We start from the raw sequence: 17740 nt of genomic DNA, 5'->3' as shown, positions 1-17740 counted from the left end.
GTGGGCATTTGGGCTGTCACAGTTCTGCTCAGTGCAGTGAGATGGTCCTTGGCAGGGCTGGCTGAGCATGGGCAGTGCTGGGGGCCTGTGCCGGGCCCTCTCCTCCCAACATTTTCTGTGCTGTGTCTTGGTGGAGCCAGGAATGGTGAGGAAGGCCCCAGACATTCCTGAGCTGGGCAAAAGCTGCTGTGGCCTTCCCCTTTCTCCCTGGAGCCCTGTAGCCAACTAACCTCTCCTTGGCCCTTTCGTGCCGGAAAGAGCAGGTTTTGGCCTGTTTTTTGGGGCAGGGCCTGGTTTCTGCCACACGCTGCTTTTGGCTAGCCTTCTCCAGCGCAGTGCAGAGCCATGCTGCAGAGCTGTGTGCAGCCAGAGAGGGACTGGGGAATTTCACATGGCCCGGAGTGCCTGTATCCCTGCTGAGCCACAGGCTCACAGGCTCCTCTCTCTCCCCAGGTGGTACCATGGCTCAGCAGGTCCCAGTCCAGGCCATCCAGGTGCACCAGGCACCGCAGCAAACGTCTCCCTCTAGTGACAGCAGCACTGACCTTACCCAGACCTCTTCCAGCGGAACAGGTAATTTGGACGTTACTGTGTAACTGTGTTCTGTCTGCCTTGCTGACCGCTGCTCATAAAAGCCGACACCAACAGACCTCACGCCTGCTCCCTGCCCGGGATCCTCCTTCAGACCAACTCTGTCCTGGCCTTTCTGGCAGTTTCCCGGGTGTATTTATCCCTGTTGCCAGTCCCCTATGTCTAGGTAGATGCTGCTATGCACAGGGCACCTTACAAGGCATTTCGGAGCATCTCCAGATACATAATCTGCTCTAACTTGCAGCATGGAGCTGGGAACAGGTTGCCCAGTTCTCGGGTGGGTTCTTAGTGAGCCAGCATTGCCTCTAGCATAAGGCATTGGCTTGCATTGAGATTTTTACTGTATATGGAGAGGACACCTCTGTTGACAGCACAATCTGAGTTCAGGTGCCTGGATGCAGGCTGAATCCAGTTCAACAGCTTTATTAAAGCTTCCTTGGGTAATTTGTATCTCCAATTGAATTCGGTCCTGGGATATTTGACTACTGTGCTTTTCTGCCCTCTCATACTCATTCGTGAAAGGAGAGGTTTGAGCTCTTCTGCCTGTTTCCTGGGGCTTTTCCCCAAGAGTTTGGGAGAACAAGATGGGTATCTCCATGCCCTTGCTGCTTCAGGACAGCATGCCACAGGTGGCTGAGGGTGGGATGCTGAGCAGGCATGTGAGTGTAGCAGGCTCCTTCTGTGTGGCTCACATGTAGTCTGTCCTGGTGCCAGTGAGCCTCCCAGCGACCATCATGACGTCGTCTGTGCCAACCACCGTGGGTGGCCACATGATGTATCCCAGCCCACATGCGGTGATGTACGCGCCCACATCTGGCCTTGCGGACGGTGGACTTGCAGTCCTCAACGCTTTTTCACAGGCGCCCTCAGCGATGCAGGTGTCCCACGGCCAGGTCCAGGATCAGGGTAAGACAGCTGTCTGTGTCGGTGCTCCCTTAAGTGCTCTGACAGCCTGATTTTTCTCCTTCTCGCATGTATGTGTGCTGTATATTAATTTAAAAGAATTTTCTCCTAAGCAGTCCTAGCGGCTGTACAAAGGCTCGGCAAGGATGATGCTTGATGTGCACTTTTAGATCCCACACTTCTCCTGTGTGAAGGATTGCTTGAGCCCTTTGCTGGGCAAAAGGGTGAGGGTTGCTGGGGCAGGTGACATATTGGGGGCGGGGAGTGGAGGGAGCTGGAAAGGATGTGTGGTTGCATGAGGGTCAAAGCAGCATGAAGCCATCCAGGCAAGACTTGGATTGAGAGCTTGTGCCTGCTTCTCCCAGCATTTGGAAAACTAGCACATGTGACTTTCTCCTGGGATGCCTGCATGTGTGCAAACAGGCACCTTCATCCTTGTGAAGCTCCATGGATCTCAGAGAAAGGACCCACGGGGCAGCACTGTTTAAGGGATGGTGTCATTTTTGCTCTCTCTCTCTCTGTGGCAGGTGGTGTCCCCCAAGTGTTCCTGACAGCCCCATCAGGCACTGTTCAGATCCCCGTCTCAGCTGTCCAGCTTCACCAGGTAGGTGCAGAGTAGTTCTCGCAGGTGTTCAGGGAGTGTCCTTGCTCTGCCCCTGCCTGCACATCCTTTGTGGGTCTGGGCAGACCCAGGCCCTCGGGTAGGTCCAGTCCTCTGGTTTGGGAAAGGTGTCAGTGCTACCCACGCTCAGGTGAGGAAGTCTTGCCCTCCTTGGACAGGTGCCCGGAAAGGACAGTGCCACCCTGGCTGCTGGCACACGTGGTCTCAGGGCATGCTGTCCCCCAGCGCTTCCTCCTCCTTTTTCTCTCTAGATGGCTGTCATCGGGCAGCAGAGCAGCAGTGGCAGCAGCCTGACGGAGCTGCAGGTGGTCAACTTGGACACCTCGCACAGCGCCAAGAGTGACTGAGAGGCCTCTGCTGCCGGCCTTGCGCTGTCCCCGGCTTGTCGTGCCAGTGCCCGGGGCTGGCAGCAATTCCTTCTCGTACAGACTGCACCAGTTATTTATTGTTGCCTTTTCACGTTTCCTTCATCCACACATGCACACACACACACCCACCCACCCACACACACACATACACACAGGCATGCGCGTGGGGCTGCAGGACCCACCTGCGGTGGAGCTGTGCCGGGGCCGTGCAGGGCTTGGGGGCGTTCGGATGCTGCGATAGCTGTGCTTGTCTCACGCCAGCCAAAGAAACTTGTCTCTTGAGGGGAGGATTGCTCTGCGCTGTAAATAAATACTGCGGGCCATTCCCAGCTGGAGGCTCTGGCTCCTTCTGGGCACTCTGAGTCACCTTGCCCGTGAGTGTTTACTCTGCATGGGGCTCAGCTTGGACCCAGAGCCATCCTGCGGGCGCAGCTCGGAGCGGAGCGGGCCGAGGCTGTGCTGCTGGCCTCAGCAATGTGCCTTTGTGGGGGTGACAGGTCCTGGCCGCAGTAACTCGCCCTGGGCTCTCGACGGGGGAGAGCGGCTAACTTGCACGTGCATCTCTGGTTGGGCCTGTGCGCCCTCGCTGTGGAGGGCAGCGCACAGCCTGTGGCACCTGGCCCCGTCCTCCTCGTATGCACTACAGCGAGCCCTCTGCCCTCAGTGCCTCCTCGCTGGGCTGCCTGGCAGATTTGCAGCCTGCCTGGCTCTGCCCTGGCAGCTGCCCTCGCACAGCGGAGGCGGTCGGTGGATGCCCAGGAGCACAATGATGCCCTGGATTGCTTCTGGGGGGCTCCATGGCCAGCCCAGCCCCACGCTCTCCTCTCAGCACTCACACCGCTTGCGGACTCCGTACACCCAGGGGAATGCGGACGGGTCTCTCCCACATCCCCCTGCAGCTCCAGCCAGCGCTTTCTAAATTTCTGTGTCTGATGCAAGGTGGAGAAACAACTTAAGTGTCAAAGGGAAGAGCCCATGGGGCACTGAGCTGCTGGGCAGGTGGCAGGCTCTTCCTCTGGCACCGGGGTGACCTGCAGGCCATCCTGGGCTGCGGAGGAGCAGCTGTGGTGCCTGTGCAGACTCAGCAAGGCCAGGGTGGAAGGGCTGGAGCATGCTTGGTCCTGCATGGGAGCTGCTGTGAATGGCTCTGCTACCTAGCCCTGTCCCTGGAGGGAGAGTGAGCAAGTGAGAGAAGCTGCTGAATCCTTAGGGGAAGAAGCAGCTGCTGTAACTTTTTTTTTTTAAGTTAAAGACAAAAGAAGCCTTGGAGGAAAAAAAAAAAAACAAAAAAAAAAAAGGAAAAAAAAAAAAGAAAATGACTTTATTTTTCTAAGTGTTAAACTCAGTATTTATGTAATTCTTTAAGGAATAAAAGTTTGGCTCCTGTACAGTTTTCATGGGGTTTGTACCAGGGGGATGGGAGAGGGGTGGGTGGGCATGGAGGCAGGAAAGGGGCCTTGCTTTTGAGTTTGTATTGTAACCTTGGACATGTTCCCTCAGCATTAGCGTTTAAGCCGTGCTCTCCATGCACCAGCATGTGCCAGGGATCAAGCTGAACCCAGTGGGATGCTTGTTTCCCGCTTACCTGTACGGAGGACTCCATACCCATCATTTTGGGCTTAACACAGAAGGCAAGTGAAGCAGTGGCTGGTCTCTAGAAGTGGGAAACTCATCCCTTGGGAGCTAAGGGGCTTGCAGCGTGCCTGGGAGCCAGAGATGGGCTGGGTTTTCTGGTGGTTGCTTTGTCCACCGCTGGTTCTGGGACCTGCAGCTGTTCTGTCACCGCTCTTGGTGCAGAGCAGTGCTACCTGTGATTGCCTAAGGGATATGGGCATCCCCACTCCTTCCTGGGTGGCAAGTGGCCTGCAGTGGCTGATCCCTGCTCACTGTGCAGGTGGCATCTCCTGAACTGCTAGCTGATGATCTGGGAACTCTAGTTTCCCCCTCTACAGCTGTTCCTTAGTGCACAGATGTGGACAGGTCCCCTCCAAGCCCCCTGTGCAAAGAGCTCCTGGAGCGGTCTTTCAGCCCTTTGTCTGTTACGCAGGCTGCGAAGGGCTCGTGGGGAGTGGGGTGGCCCATCTGGTGAGGGTGACATTGCAGGCTGCCTCCCCTTGGTATCCTTGCTCTGGGTGATGTGCTCGGAGCATGTGGGAGTGCTGAGCCATTGCCCCATTGCCAGGTGTGTGAAAGCTGCTCAGTGATGCTTCCAAAACAAGCCTGGGTACCTCGGAGTTCGTCCAGGGAGAAGGATGGGGTTGGGGTTTGCGTTGTCCTTTGCCTCAGCGCATCACTGTGGCCTGGCTTTGCTCCGCTTTGCTTGTGCTAGCACTGTGGAGCAGAGCTGTTGGGCTGGGATGGCAGGAGTGCCCCTGCTGCTGCAGGGTGCCTGCGTCCCCTCCCTGGCTCCCCAAAGGCATCTGCTGGTTAAACGCTAATGGTGTATTTTATTTAAGTGCAGACTTGTAAGAACACTTGTGTATCAGGGATGAAATGGCATTTATTGTGTGGTGACATTTTTAGTTCATTTTACTGGTTTGAGGGTTGTGTGTGCATGTGTGTGTGCGCGTGTGTGCGTGTGTACGCATAAGTGTGTGTGGGATTATTTTTTTTTTCCCTCCAGTTTCCAGGGTTGTGTTTCTGGAAGGATGTGGAAGTAATCACAGTACTATGTACAGAGCTTTCTTTTGTATTAAAAAAAAAAAATTACTCTTTCAATAAATGTTATCATTTTGTGCACAGATTTGGGATCTTGGCCGTGCTTTGCGGGAGGGCATGACGCACACCTTAGGGCCAATGAATGAGGATCAGAGGCAGATTCCTGCCCCTGTTTGTGTATTGTGGAGGGTGGGGGGCTGTCTGGGCATAGTGTGGCTCTTTGCAAAATTCACTGTCCCCACTGCCTCTTCTGCAAGTGAGACCTGACCAACTGGACTTCTACTCTGGGAGTCTGGGAGCCAGTGGGTGGGCCAGAGGGGCCTATGATGGGCAGCAGGGCTGTGAGGGCTGTCCTTTCTGAAAGCTGGGGAACGGTGCTGGTGGGCAGGGCACGGTGTCGAGTCAATAGAAATAAAAACCGGAATGAGGAGGAACAGGCACTTTTGAAAAATAAAAGAATCGTTGTAATTCACACATGTTAACAGTGAGGAGCAGGAGGACCTCAAGCAAGAGTTAAAACAGGGAGGATAAACAACCCATGCTGCTTATGGGGTAGCTAGGCAATAACTAAGGCCTAGGAAGAGAAATTTTTGCCAACAGTAACATCAAAGAAAAGATGACCCCTAGGCCTGGCCCCAGCTGGATTACATATTTATGTATTGATAAACTACTATAAACTACAGGAGGACAGAGATTTGTTTAGTTTTTTGGGTTTTTTTTGGAGTGACAGAGGTATTTCCAGGATAGCAAAAAGTTTTGTGTGAAGATGCTGCTGCTAAGGTAGCGTTTACCTGATACGAGACTCAACAGATAACTGATGCTGGCCAAGGCCCTGTCATCGTGGGAGATGTCATGCAGCTGGCATCTCAGAGCATCCGGACATTGTGGTTGGTGCATGCAGTACCATCCCCAGGCCTCTGGACAAGGAGAAAGATCAAACTGGGCTTTAAAATAAACCACTTGAAAGGCTGCAGGCAGAACAGCTTCCTCTGACACTGACAGGTGTCTGATCCAGGTCTCAAATGAAAATGAGGTTGTTTCTCTTCCCCTCTTCCAAGTTAATTACTTCAGAACTCCTGATGTCTTTAAGGATGGAGCTTCACTGTTGTCTTTATGAGGCCCAGCACCAAGACTGTTAAATTCCCTGCAGAAAACTGCTGTGAGAAAATATGGCAATATTCAAAGTCCAAACTGGAGAGGCATTGCTTAAAGTCAGGTTGAAGGTGGATGCCTGTAGGCCCCTAGAAGCCAGGTCAAGGACACATGGGGGCTCAGTAAAGTGCCTAAAGGTGGGAAAGAAACCAAAGGGCAAAGGGCTTGTTACGATCATCAGTGCTGCTGGGTCAACAGCATGCCAGCTAAAAATGCAACTACTAGCCTGGAGTAGTAGTTGCATCATGTCCTGGAGCAGATATCACTACAATATAAAGAAAGTTTAGCACTGATTAAAGTCTGTGCGGTGGAGGAACTGCGCTGTTCCTCACAGTGCAATTTGGAGAAAGTAGAGTAGCAAGAGAGGAGAAGATTGTATAGAAAGTGCTTAGAGGCAAAACACAGCTGAAATGGCTCATTCTCCATTGGGAGGGGAAGTGCTTCACTTTTATGGGTTACACCACGGCCAGCCCCACATTCAGCATGCCTACACAGCTGGGTCATGTGGTTCAGCATCACACGACCCCTGCCAGCACAAGCGCAGGGGGCTGTGTATGACGTATAAAACTCCTAATATAGAACAAGATACCACAGACATTATCTTTATTTTTAGGATAAATGACTGACTAAGCGTGGTATCAGAGCCAAGACATAAGCAAGGCATGTGAATACCACAGGACACCTTTCAGGGTCACACACAAGATGCCTGTGTCCTATCCTGCCACCGCCATTTATTGCTGGATGACAATTTTGGCTCTGGGATGTTGCCAGCTGGTGTTGCCAGCCAGGCTGCCTTTCCCACTGCAGAGCATTATCACCACCTCGTGTTTGTGACGTTAAACACAGCAGTGTTGCAGGTGCAATACATGCATGAAGTAACAGCTGCCAAGAGCAGCGGAAAATAGCAATGGTTGTGTGTGTGGTATCAGCTTTTATGTAGTTGTGTGGTGTTTAGGAAGTTATCTTCCCCTTCAATAGTGGAAATGTACTGTGTTTATCTCTGCGGGAGGTGAAGGGACTCGTACAGGCAAAGCATGATATAACTAAATACTGGTTCCATCCTCTAAATTTTAGCAATGCCTTGGGAGTTAATAGGGAAGGAAAAATACTTTAACGGAAAACACAGAGATTTCAAAAGCATCCAGAGGATTCTGGAAAGAGCGCGTCAACAGAGGTTACCTGTACCAACAGAGAAACCAAGAGGCTGCCTTGCAAACACGGACATTTACAGTCCACCATGGGGGCCATAGCTTTAGAAGACGGCCCCCACAGGCTGATGCAGCACTGCACTGATTTATCTGGCCTATAGCTAATTGCAATTATATTGTTTGCATTAATTGCTGATTGCTATTGTAGGACATGGAAGTTGTCTCATGGGTTGCATTACTACCGAGGGCAGGAATGAGGTTGGGCACCTACATGAAGCTGCCCCAGGATCGAGTAAGAAAGCAGACTCATCTGTTTAGCCTTTGATTTTAATGTTTGTAGTTTAAAACAAATGTTAACAGACTGATAGAGACCTGCGCCTACTGGGTTGTAGCGAAGGGCTGTGAGGCCTGTCAAGGAAGGGAAATACTGGCAAAGGGTAAGAATTTAGATTTTATGGTATGGGCATTACAGATCAGTGTAACACCAAAGCACAAAGGAACCGGGAACAGGCCAAACTTCTGTGCAACTAGATCCAGTCGCCTCTCCAGCAACACTAAGAACCAGGCACCACCGCACACCCAGAGCCCGGGGAGCCCGGGCGGGACAGGCCTGAGCCCCGCCCGGCGGCGCCAACACAGCGCAGGCCCGGAGCACGCAACGGCTCTGCCCGCCCCGCCATCCGCGCGAGCAACCATGGCCCTCGCCAGCACCCGTAGCGGACGCGGCCTGCACGCCCGTGCGTGCAGGGGAGACCCGGAAGGGGAGAGCTACGACGGCGGCGGCGGGTGCAGGTGGCGGTCCCGCTTCCGGTCTCCTCCCGTTGCGGCGGCGGAGGGAGCAGGGGGGCCGGCCAGTGCCACTTCGCTTCGCCCCGCCCCGCCCCACCGCACCACACCGCCCCGCCCCGCCCCGCCCCGCTCCGCACCCTTGGCGGAGGCCGCGTGCCTCGGCTGCCTCGTCGCCGCGGGCCGTTAACGGTGCGGGAGGGGAACCGAAACGGCGCCGGGGACTGGTACTGGCGCTTGCGGGGGCCTTTCCCCTGGTCGGGGCAGATGGGGGGGATGAGCCGCCTCCCCGTGGGCCGGGCCTCGGAGCTGTAGTTGTCTCGGGGTGAGGGCAGCGATGGGCGAAGAGGGCGGGAGGGGGAGCGGGGCTTGCCAAGGTGCCTGGCGCGGCCCGGAAGGAAACCCGAGCTGTCCGCGGCGGCCATTGCCGCGGCGCATCGCTTTTAGCGGCCCTGCTGGTTTCTGTGTGCAGGCAGGCCTCCGGCCCCGCCGTCCCGGGGGTGCGGTGGGACTTTCTGCCCGCCTGGGCAAGAGGCGTGCTGGGCTGCGTTGCTGAACCGGGTGCCGTGGTGCTTTGTGGACTCGGCACCGTAGCTGGCACGTTCATTTGCCCCAGCTCTGAAACTTACTGTAGTGCCTGTATGTAAGCAGTCTCACAATTTAGCTGTGAGTTGTCACAGGCTCTAGCGTGCCTTGCTCGTCATGTGTTGCAGCTACTTCTTCAGGTGCCCTAAATCCAAATTCTCCCCTGCCTAGCTGCAAATCCTTTTGGGCTCCTTCTAATAGCTCTGCTCGAAAGAGGTATTTTCATGCCAAATACCATGATGTGGGGATGTGGTGAAGTTACCAAACAAAATAATGCTTCACAGAGACTTTTACTTTACTATGATTTTTATTCTATGTGAACCTCTTGCGGTAGGTTTTTTTTTTTTTCTGCACTGTACAAGCACAGTTAGGGAAAACAATTGTTTGGCCTATGGTGTAGCATCTGAACACTTTTACAAAGCACAGGAGAAAAACTTGGTCCTTTTATTACAGAGAGACTGCAAGAAGGTTCCCAGCTGGCTTGCTGCAAACTCCGAAGAAGATACAATTGAAGGTAGGTATGAGTTTCCTGGGAGTTCAGATTTCTTCTGCCTGCACCTGGGAAGCATCTTTAATGTGCCTATCATCATCTTTGAAGGTCAATATCTTCTTCAGTTGTACATGGATCGACTATTTCCTATGTATGTTAACTCCTTTTTAAAAAATCACTTGTGTTACCGTCAGCTGAACCATCAGAGGAGTGTGTTGCTTCAGTGCCTCAGCCACTTCTAGTGTCAAGCCACTGGGGTGCTTGCTCACACTTTGCCTGGCATGCAGCTCAGAAAGAAAAGCTTGCCTCTGCTTCCCCTCTGTCTCTGCAGGCACATTTCCCATCATGGTGAACGAGAGGCACAATGGCAACCTGCTTGTGCACCTGGAACCCAAACTGCAGGCCTACCCGGAGGAGCTGCTCCGGCAGCGGCGAGGCCACGACGGCCAGCCTGAGTACCTGGTCCAGTGGAGAATCGTCAGCTTGGAAGAGAGAGCAGGGGGAGGCGGCAGTGCCTCCTCTGCAGAGACCAAGCCGGAGAACATCTCCATGTGGATGTCAGCGGAGGAGGTGTGCGCCAGCTGCCCAGCGCTGCTGGGCAAGAGGAAGCTGGAAGGGCGGTGGGTGAAAGAGGAGAAGGCGGCCAGCCCGTCGGCTGCAGATGTCCCGCTGGATGAGGCCTCGCTGCTGGAGATGAAGGCTGACGTGAGGAGCCTGGTGCAGCGAGCTGGCCGTCAGATGGCCGAGACCGGGGCCCCCGAGTCCTCCGTCCTCAACACCATCCACGTGCTGAGCGCGTACGCCAGCATTGGCTCGCTGGCGGGAGCCTTCAGGGAGACCGGAGCCCTCGACCTGCTGATGAAGATGCTGTGCCACAAGGAGAAGCAGATCCGCCGCAGTGCCGGCAAGATGCTGAGGGCCCTGGCTTCGCACGATGCAGGTGGGGGCAGCTGCTGCTCTGTGCCGCTGAGGGGGTGCGGCTGGGCAGCTGAGGGGTGCCAGTCCTTTTGTAGGAGCGGGACGCCTGGGAAGCAGCGTGTCTCAGGGCTTGTTGGCAAAAGGGGAAGACTCAGACTGGAGCTTCCAGGCAGCTCCTCGGTCGTAGTTTTCCTGGGGTGCTCTTAAGACTTGGGAGCTGTTTCCCGTGACGGGTTCCTGAGCTGCGATGCTGATTAACTGTCAGGAGGACTTGTGCCAAGGGGCTTGGCAGAGTGTTGGGGTGTCTGTGCTGCGGTCTGTCAGTGGGAAAGGCTGTGGCCTGTTCTTGGCAGGGAGCCTTTCCTCAGGCCCTGGTGGGTAGAGGCTTGCTCCTCGCCCCGTCCTCATCATTTGAGAGCAGCTGCTGTGGCTCAGAAATGCCTGATGAGGGTTGGGTGCACCAGGAAGGTTGCTAGTGGAGATGTGGCTTTCCCTGTCCTAGTGTCCAAGTTCATGTGGCTCTCCAGTGGGGTAGATGGACGGCTGATCCAGGTTAAAACTTCCCTGGAATCCTCCTCTGGAGTCAGTTATTTGGGGTTGCTGTTTCGGGCGAATCTTGCAGCTTTACAGGTGGAAAATTGCAGTGTTATTTGGTGGAGCAAAATGTTGCCAATCCAGACTAAAAGGCAGAACATGGTTCTAGGTTACACTGAGCAGCAAAGCTGTCCCTTGCCTGCAAGTCTGTCTCAGGAAGTCTGTCTCAGGTGGGGTGAGGGTTATCTTTAGAGGCCCTGAAGGGTTTCTGTTGTTGTTGCAGGGAGCCGGGCCTACGTCCTGCTGTCTCTGAGCCAGCAGGATGGCATCGAGCAGCATGTGGACTTCGATGGTCGCTACACCTTGCTGGAGCTGTTTGCTGAGATGATGTCTTCTGAAGAGCACTGCATGTCCTTTGAGGGGATTCACCTTCCCCAGGTAGTGGCAGGCCCTGCCAGCGCTGGGTGTGTGGGGTTTAGGGGTCAGGAGGTGTGAGAGCAGGGGACCAGAGCTGGTGTCCTTGTTTGGGACAGGAGAGTAATTGTCAGTGGGCAGCTGAGCAGGACTAGGTGTTGGGAGAGCTGGCACAGGATCTGGGCCTGGCTTAGTGCTGGGGGGTGGTGGAGGGGCACATGGAGAGCTTTGTCTCTGAGCAGGGAGATGAGGGTGGGCTGAGGTCTCTGCTGCTGCCTGCTGGTCCGGAGCTTGATGGACTTGATGATCTCAGAGGTCTTTTCCAACGTTAGAGATTGTGTGATTCTGTCATGGGAGCCTGACCGTGGGTGAGCTGGTGGCTGGGAGAGAGCTGGGGGCTGGAGCTGCTCTGCAGGCTGGAGTCTGACAGCTGTGTTTGTTACAGATCCCCGGGAAGCTGCTGTTCGTCCTGGTGAAGCGCTACCTGTGTGTCACTTCTCTCCTGGACAAGCTCAGCAGTGGCGTTGAGCCGGGAGGGGAGCAGCAGGACTGCGCTGGGCCCAGCCTGCTCCGTGAGGAGCGGAGCCGTGTGAAGCAGGAGTTTGAGTTCAGCATGGCCATGGCGAACCTCATCTTGGAGCTGGTGCATGTGATGGGCTGGGACCACAGCCACAAGCCAGAGCTGCTGCCCCAAGAGGAGCTGCAGCCTTGCACCACCCTCTCCATCTTCCAGCCCAAGACCCCAGCCTGCACTGCTGCCCAAATACCTATGCTCATTTCAAATCATCGTCCCCGCAAAAAACAGGGTCGTGCATTCCTGACTCCATCAGACTTCGCAGACCGCAGCAGCTACGTGGAGTACGTGCAAGCAAACCTGGTGCGCGGCATGCGGGTGCGCTTGCTGGAGGACTGTGGTGATGTTAGAGCTGAGGAGGAAGGCGAATTTCTTCAGAGCACTCATAGCATGCACACAGCACAGGTAGGTCACTAGTGGAAGTATTCTGACTGGGATGGCAGAGGGGAGTGACAGAGGTGACTGATGGTTTCCTAACGATGCCTTCACGTGCAGGAAGTTGGACAGTAGGTGCATCATAATTAGCACACTGTCTTTTTCTGTCCTACCAAAGAAGTCACCTTTCAGAGCTGGAAGTGGAGGTCCTGAGGAAAGCTAGTCTGATTTAGTATGGGCTGTCCTGCTAAGATTTCTTGTCTTCTAAAACAGGTGGCTATATCCTGCCTCCCAGGAACAGTCGCTTGCCCTGGGTTGAACTTGGGGGTGATTTGGGAACAGGCTAACTGGCGCAAATGAGTAAGACAGCAAAAGGTGCTTGAAGGTCTTAAGCCTTGGTAAGTGAATGATAGTACTTAGGGCATACTCTTGTTCTCACTGGGCTGGACACAGCCTACATAGCTATTTATTTTGATCTGCAAGTATGTGCAGGGGTCTGTTTCCCTTCAAAAATGCCCTTTGGGTGAGTAGACCTTAAGTGAGAGTTTGTGTTGAGAAGAGCTGATAGAGCTACATATTTGCAGTTGAGTTGCTAAGTTTGTGCCAGAGATCAGGGAAAAGGCCTCAATATTTGAGGAGGGGACGAAATCATAGAATCATAGAGTCATTTGGGTTGGAAGGGACCTTTAATGGCATCCAGTCCAACACCCCTGCAAGGAGCAGGGACATCTCCAACCAGATCAGGTTGCTCAGAGCCTCATCCAGCCTGGTCTTGAATGTTTCCAGGGATGGGGCTTCCACCACCTCTCTGGACAACCTGTTCCAGTGTTCCACCACCCTCATTGTAAAAATTTTTTTTTCCTAATATCTAATCTAAATCTACCTCCCTCTATTTTGAAACTGTTACCCCTAGTCCTGTCACAACAGGCCCTACTGAAGAGTCTCTACCTGTCTTTCCTGTAGGCCCCCTTGAGGTACTGGAAGACCGCTCTAAGGTCTTCCTGGAGCCTCCTTTTCTCCAGAATCGCCTCCCTTGACCTGCTGACCACGCTTCTTTGGATGCAGCCCAGGATGTGGTTGGCTTTCTGGGCTGTAAGCGCACACTGCCAGCTCATGTGCAGTTTTTCATCCACCAGTACCCCTGAGTCCTTCTCTGCTGGGCTCAGCTCAATCTGTTCATCGTGCAGCCTGTATTGATACTGGGGGTTGCCACAGCCCGGGTGCAGGACCTTGCACTTGGCCCACTTCTTGAACTTGTCCAGCTCTCTGAATGGCAGCCTGTCCCTCAGATGTGTCAAACACACCACTCATCTTGGTGTTGTCTGCAAATTTGCTGAGAGTGCGCTTGATCCTACTGTCCATGTCACTGATGCAGATATTAAACAGTACTGGTCCCAATATGGACCCCTGAGGGACACCACGTGTCGCTGATCTCCATCAGGACGTAGAGCTGTTGATTGCTATTCTCTGGATGCAACCATCCAGCCAATTCATCATCCACTGAATAGTCCATCCATCAAATCCATATCTCTCCAGTTTAGAGAGAAGGCTTTTTTTGGGAACCATGTCAAAGGCCTTACAGGAGTCCAAATACATGACATCAGTAGCTCTTCCCTTGTCCACTGATGTAGTCACTCCATCATAGAAGGCTACTAGGTTGGTCAGGCAAGACTTGCCCTTGGTGAAGCCATGCTGGCTTGAATCACTTCCCTGTCCTCCATGTGCCTTAACATAGATCCTGCTAGAAGCCATGTTCCACGATCAATTGAGATGTTAACCAGGAAAATGAGAAACTGTAATCACTGCACACATGTTAGCGTGTGCAATTCTGTTTGGGTTTTTTTTTTATGTTTTCTCTTCCCCAAGTAATTAGCGAAAGTGCATACTTTGATTTTGCAGATGATAAATAAGGAGTCTGAGGCCGCTTGAGTTGGTCACAGCTGTACATCAGGTGCTGCTTCAGCCTGTGCTGAAAGGCTTCCCTACTTCACGCTGATTTCTGCAGATATAGGTGGCTTGTGAATAGATTTAAGTGCCATGCTAGTGCAAAGCTCTGTGTTGCTGGTATTCAGAAATCAATAGCTGAAAAGCCTCACTCTGGTATCTGTGGAAATGCAAGACTTGCTAATGCTCTTTCCAAATCTCTCTTGCTGTAACTTAAAGTTCATTGCCAGCCTTTCCAGCGAGGAGGTAGAGAATTTGACATTACCTTCTGTGTAAGGTAATGAAGATGTAGATGAAGACCATCTACTTTCAGCTTTTGTTAAGTACAAGATTCTCTACCCTTCTTGGACTAAAGTCCGTTTTATTTTGCGTAATGTAATTGTTTTCATTTACATCGTATTTAGTCAATTAAGAACACTGAATACTGGCTTGTTTTCTCCTGTTGTCTCTCTTTGCTTTCTTGTGCACAGGGAAATTGTGTGAATGTTCTTTTGTTTTTGTTTTTTTTTTCCTCAGCTAGTTGCAGACTGAGTCTTCCTTCTGATATTCTTTTGTTTATTCAATGAGAACTGGTTTGGGGATGATTTTTTTCCAGTCGTCTTTCAGTAACTTTACCTTACTCTGGTCCAGGCTCCTTAACTGCCTTCTAGTTTTGGAGCACTTCTTGCAGATGTAATGTAAATGAGCAGCTTGAAGTGCTCCAAAATGTGCATTTGCAAGAAGGATGCTTCCAGCCTTACCTGCTTGTTTGGTGGTGGATGTGCTTGTATTGGGAGAGCATAACTGTTAGGTCAGCATGTGCTGTGCAAATATGGCCTGCCCATCATTATTTGCACTTCCTTCTAGTCCCGTTCTTTCCCTTTCATACTCTTAAGTTCTTGTGTTCTGTTGAGCAGATTTCTTGCCCACAGTTCCTCTACTTAATCACTTTCTTCTATGGTTTAATAATTTACTGCCTGTGCTTTACTGAAGTAGACAACTGAAATAGGTATGTTTTGTTTTGATCTAGAAAATTAGTTACCTCAGCAAAGAAAGGTAATGCATCAATTGGTCAGAACTGAAACTTGAAGCAAGTTTACCTCTTAATTCAGATTTGTTTATGTTGAACACCTTTAGTTGTTCTTTCCACTAAAATATACTTTAAAGGTTTGCATACTACTGAAGTAAAAGCAGTGAAGCCATAGTGATGATTTATTTAATCATTTTTTTCCTCAAATTAGAAACACTGGCTTTAGTGTTCGGCAGTCACATGGAAACACCACTGAATAACCTAAATCCTTCTCACTTTCCAGCTGTGTTTCTGGCAGATTACTCAGCATGTCTTTCATCTCTCTCCTCTAAACTGAATTCTGCTTCTCTCTCGGTTGTGGCAACTTCTGGATTTGTATCCCTCAACTGTTATATTTGGAAGTACCTAATTCCTGCCACTATTAATGTTCCTTCCTCTCCAGTCTAGGAAGTTGAGAATGTACATGCAGTCTTTAGGAGTGTTAATTTTTACTCTGCCTTTATGTTCAGATATCTGTGTGTGTGTCTGTAGCAGTCCTCCAGAGTTACATGAGAAACTTGTGAGTCAAACTATCCGATGAGCGGTGTGGGTTTTTTTGGGGGGTTTTTTTTGGGGTCTTTTTTTTTTTTTCCTTCCACAGGGAGATACCAGGAATCTGACATCTCAAAATCATCTTTGTAATGACATCTCTTGATCATTGTTGCTTTTCTGGGCCTTTGCAATCAGTCTCTCAGTAATCAAGGGAAGCTTGATTTTTATCTCTGTTCCTCTTTCTTATCTTGTGTATCGCACTTGCTTTGTATTGACTGTTTATCTACTGGTGACTAATGAGTTCAAGTTACAAGAACTGCTTCTCCCTAGTCTTTGTTAAAATTTTGATCCTTTCCTTTTTGATTGGTTTTGCTTTTGCAGCTCATCCTGCCTGAGGCTCGCTGTCTGTCTTCTCTGTGCAAATGCAAATTCATGTGCATTTTTGACTGGGGCCAGTCTGTCATGAGTCTCTGTCCCATACCTCTTCTCATCTCTCCTTCGTTGATCTGTTTGCTGTTGCTTTCTTTGCCTCTCCAAAGAAAAGCATTCACTATCACATATGGTCCTTCAGTCATATCTTTCCGTGACTCCTTTGAGATGACATTTGATACATAACTAGTTTGAGTCAGGGATTTGTTGGAGACTAATTGGTGTTGTGTGTAGAGTTTAAGCTAATTTCCTTCCAGATAGTGCTTTCTTAAAGACTCTCAGCATCTTACCTCTTTAGCTCTCCAGCACAGTGGAGTCCTAGTAGCACTGCTGTTACTCCAAAGTTACAGGAAACCCATAAAGTTATTGGCATGTTGTACTTGCAGTTGTTGGGTCCTCCTTCTGCTCAGAAGGTTAAATGTAAAACTATGGTATGGGAAGTCATAAAAAAATTATTTTGATTTTGAGAGGCAACTTGGACAAAGCACAAGAAACAATTGCTGCCTTTGAGACATGCTTGTTGAGGGCCCAAAACCTGTCTGAGAGGGTTAGTGAGTGACAAAGGTGTAAAAGTATAACCAATAGAAGGTAAAGTTGGAGTAGGAAAAATACTTTTCTTTACATCTGCATTCACCAGGTGGTTTGTGCCTCAAGACCCTTTATATACAGCTCACCTGCCTTGAGGTCGTGTTGGTTGAGTTCTTCCTTTGTGTGCTCTTCCCAAGGCACCTGTGGCTGGGCACTTTTGGAGCAGGAATGCTTAACTAGATGCACTGTTCTCACTGCTGCTGTGCTAGATGAGCTGGGTAGTGGTTGTGAGCAAAGTTGGTGGTTTTTTTTGATGAAGATCCACATGTAACCAGGGGAACAAGTTAGTAAAGATGGTATGCTTAAAAATTGGACAATGTGTGTGTTGAAATCTGTATATGAATGAGGTGGTCTTCTCCTTGAACAGTGTTTGCTATCTCCATGCATTTGGGAAATGGGATGACAAGTGTAGCACGAGGACTGAATGAGTGAACAAATCCGATCATCTAGATCTGTTTCACCCACAGGTTTTATGGCAGTCAACAGGTCGGATCTACGGGATGCGTTGGCACATGTTGGAGATTATTGGCTTTGAAGATCAGTGTGAAGATCCTGCTGCTCAGGAAAAAGAATACAGTCTGACAGAGAGCTTTAATGTAGACCCAGGTGAGATTATGTGCCCTGTGTGTGTGTCTATATTGTCTCTTTCTGATTCTACTGTGGCGTATTTTTGGATGGTAAACTTTATATGGCTAGGCGTATAGCAACTAGCAGCTTGGATTTAGAAAGCATGAGGAGCTTTTAGTTAGTATGACCATGTAGAGCTGGTTGAAAAATTACATGGCTTGTGGTTGCATGGAGTGTTTTTGAATCCTAGACTTCTGTCATGATATAAAAAGCATAAAGTTTGGATTAAACTGCAACTGTCAAAAAAATGTGTGTTTGAATTAATGGAACAAACTGCCAAAGTAAGAACATAGAATCTCTCTGAGATGAAGCTGCTTTAGGGAACCTCAGATCCCCTTAAATAACTGATGCAGATTTTTAAAAGCATTAATATGTCAACAGTTTGTTTAACATCACACTACTCAGTTTTGGGCAAGGTGAGCACTAAATGCACCGTTTTCGTAAGATATCTGCAGAGTATCCTAGAATCCTTTGACATTGCCCTTGTACTGGGA

General features: G+C 50.9%; 2 protein-coding genes across 5 annotated transcripts in view; both read left to right on the top strand.

Annotated features, from left to right (window-relative positions):
* SRF (serum response factor) overlaps positions 1-5227 on the top strand; it is a 14541-nt gene extending 9314 nt beyond the window's left edge. For 2 of the 4 annotated variants that reach the window (XM_086744381.1, XM_086744382.1), the window contains 4 exons: positions 454-573; positions 1306-1497; positions 2022-2098; positions 2368-5227. In XM_086744381.1, coding sequence (XP_086600507.1) covers positions 454-573; positions 1306-1497; positions 2022-2098; positions 2368-2463 — 485 coding nt within the window. In that variant the 3' untranslated portion in view covers positions 2464-5227. Of the gene's footprint in view, positions 1-453; positions 574-1289; positions 1498-2021; positions 2099-2367 lie in introns of all 4 variants that reach the window. The other 2 variants (XM_086744386.1, XM_086744385.1) reach the window with 2 other exon arrangements.
* A 3141-nt stretch (positions 5228-8368) lies between these two features.
* Positions 8369-17740, top strand: part of LOC104481382 (cullin-9) — a 31648-nt gene continuing 22276 nt past the window's right edge. The window contains exons 1-6 of the mRNA XM_086743714.1: positions 8369-8420; positions 9267-9327; positions 9635-10243; positions 11039-11193; positions 11615-12148; positions 17087-17225. Coding sequence (XP_086599840.1) covers positions 9649-10243; positions 11039-11193; positions 11615-12148; positions 17087-17225 — 1423 coding nt within the window. The 5' untranslated portion in view covers positions 8369-8420; positions 9267-9327; positions 9635-9648. The remainder of the gene's footprint in view (positions 8421-9266; positions 9328-9634; positions 10244-11038; positions 11194-11614; positions 12149-17086; positions 17226-17740) is intronic.

This window comes from Chlamydotis macqueenii, chromosome 3 (assembly GCF_036417535.1).
Source record: "Chlamydotis macqueenii isolate bChlMac1 chromosome 3, bChlMac1.mat, whole genome shotgun sequence".
Lineage (NCBI taxonomy): Eukaryota > Metazoa > Chordata > Aves > Otidiformes > Otididae > Chlamydotis > Chlamydotis macqueenii.
This window is presented reverse-complemented; position numbering and strand designations above follow the sequence as displayed.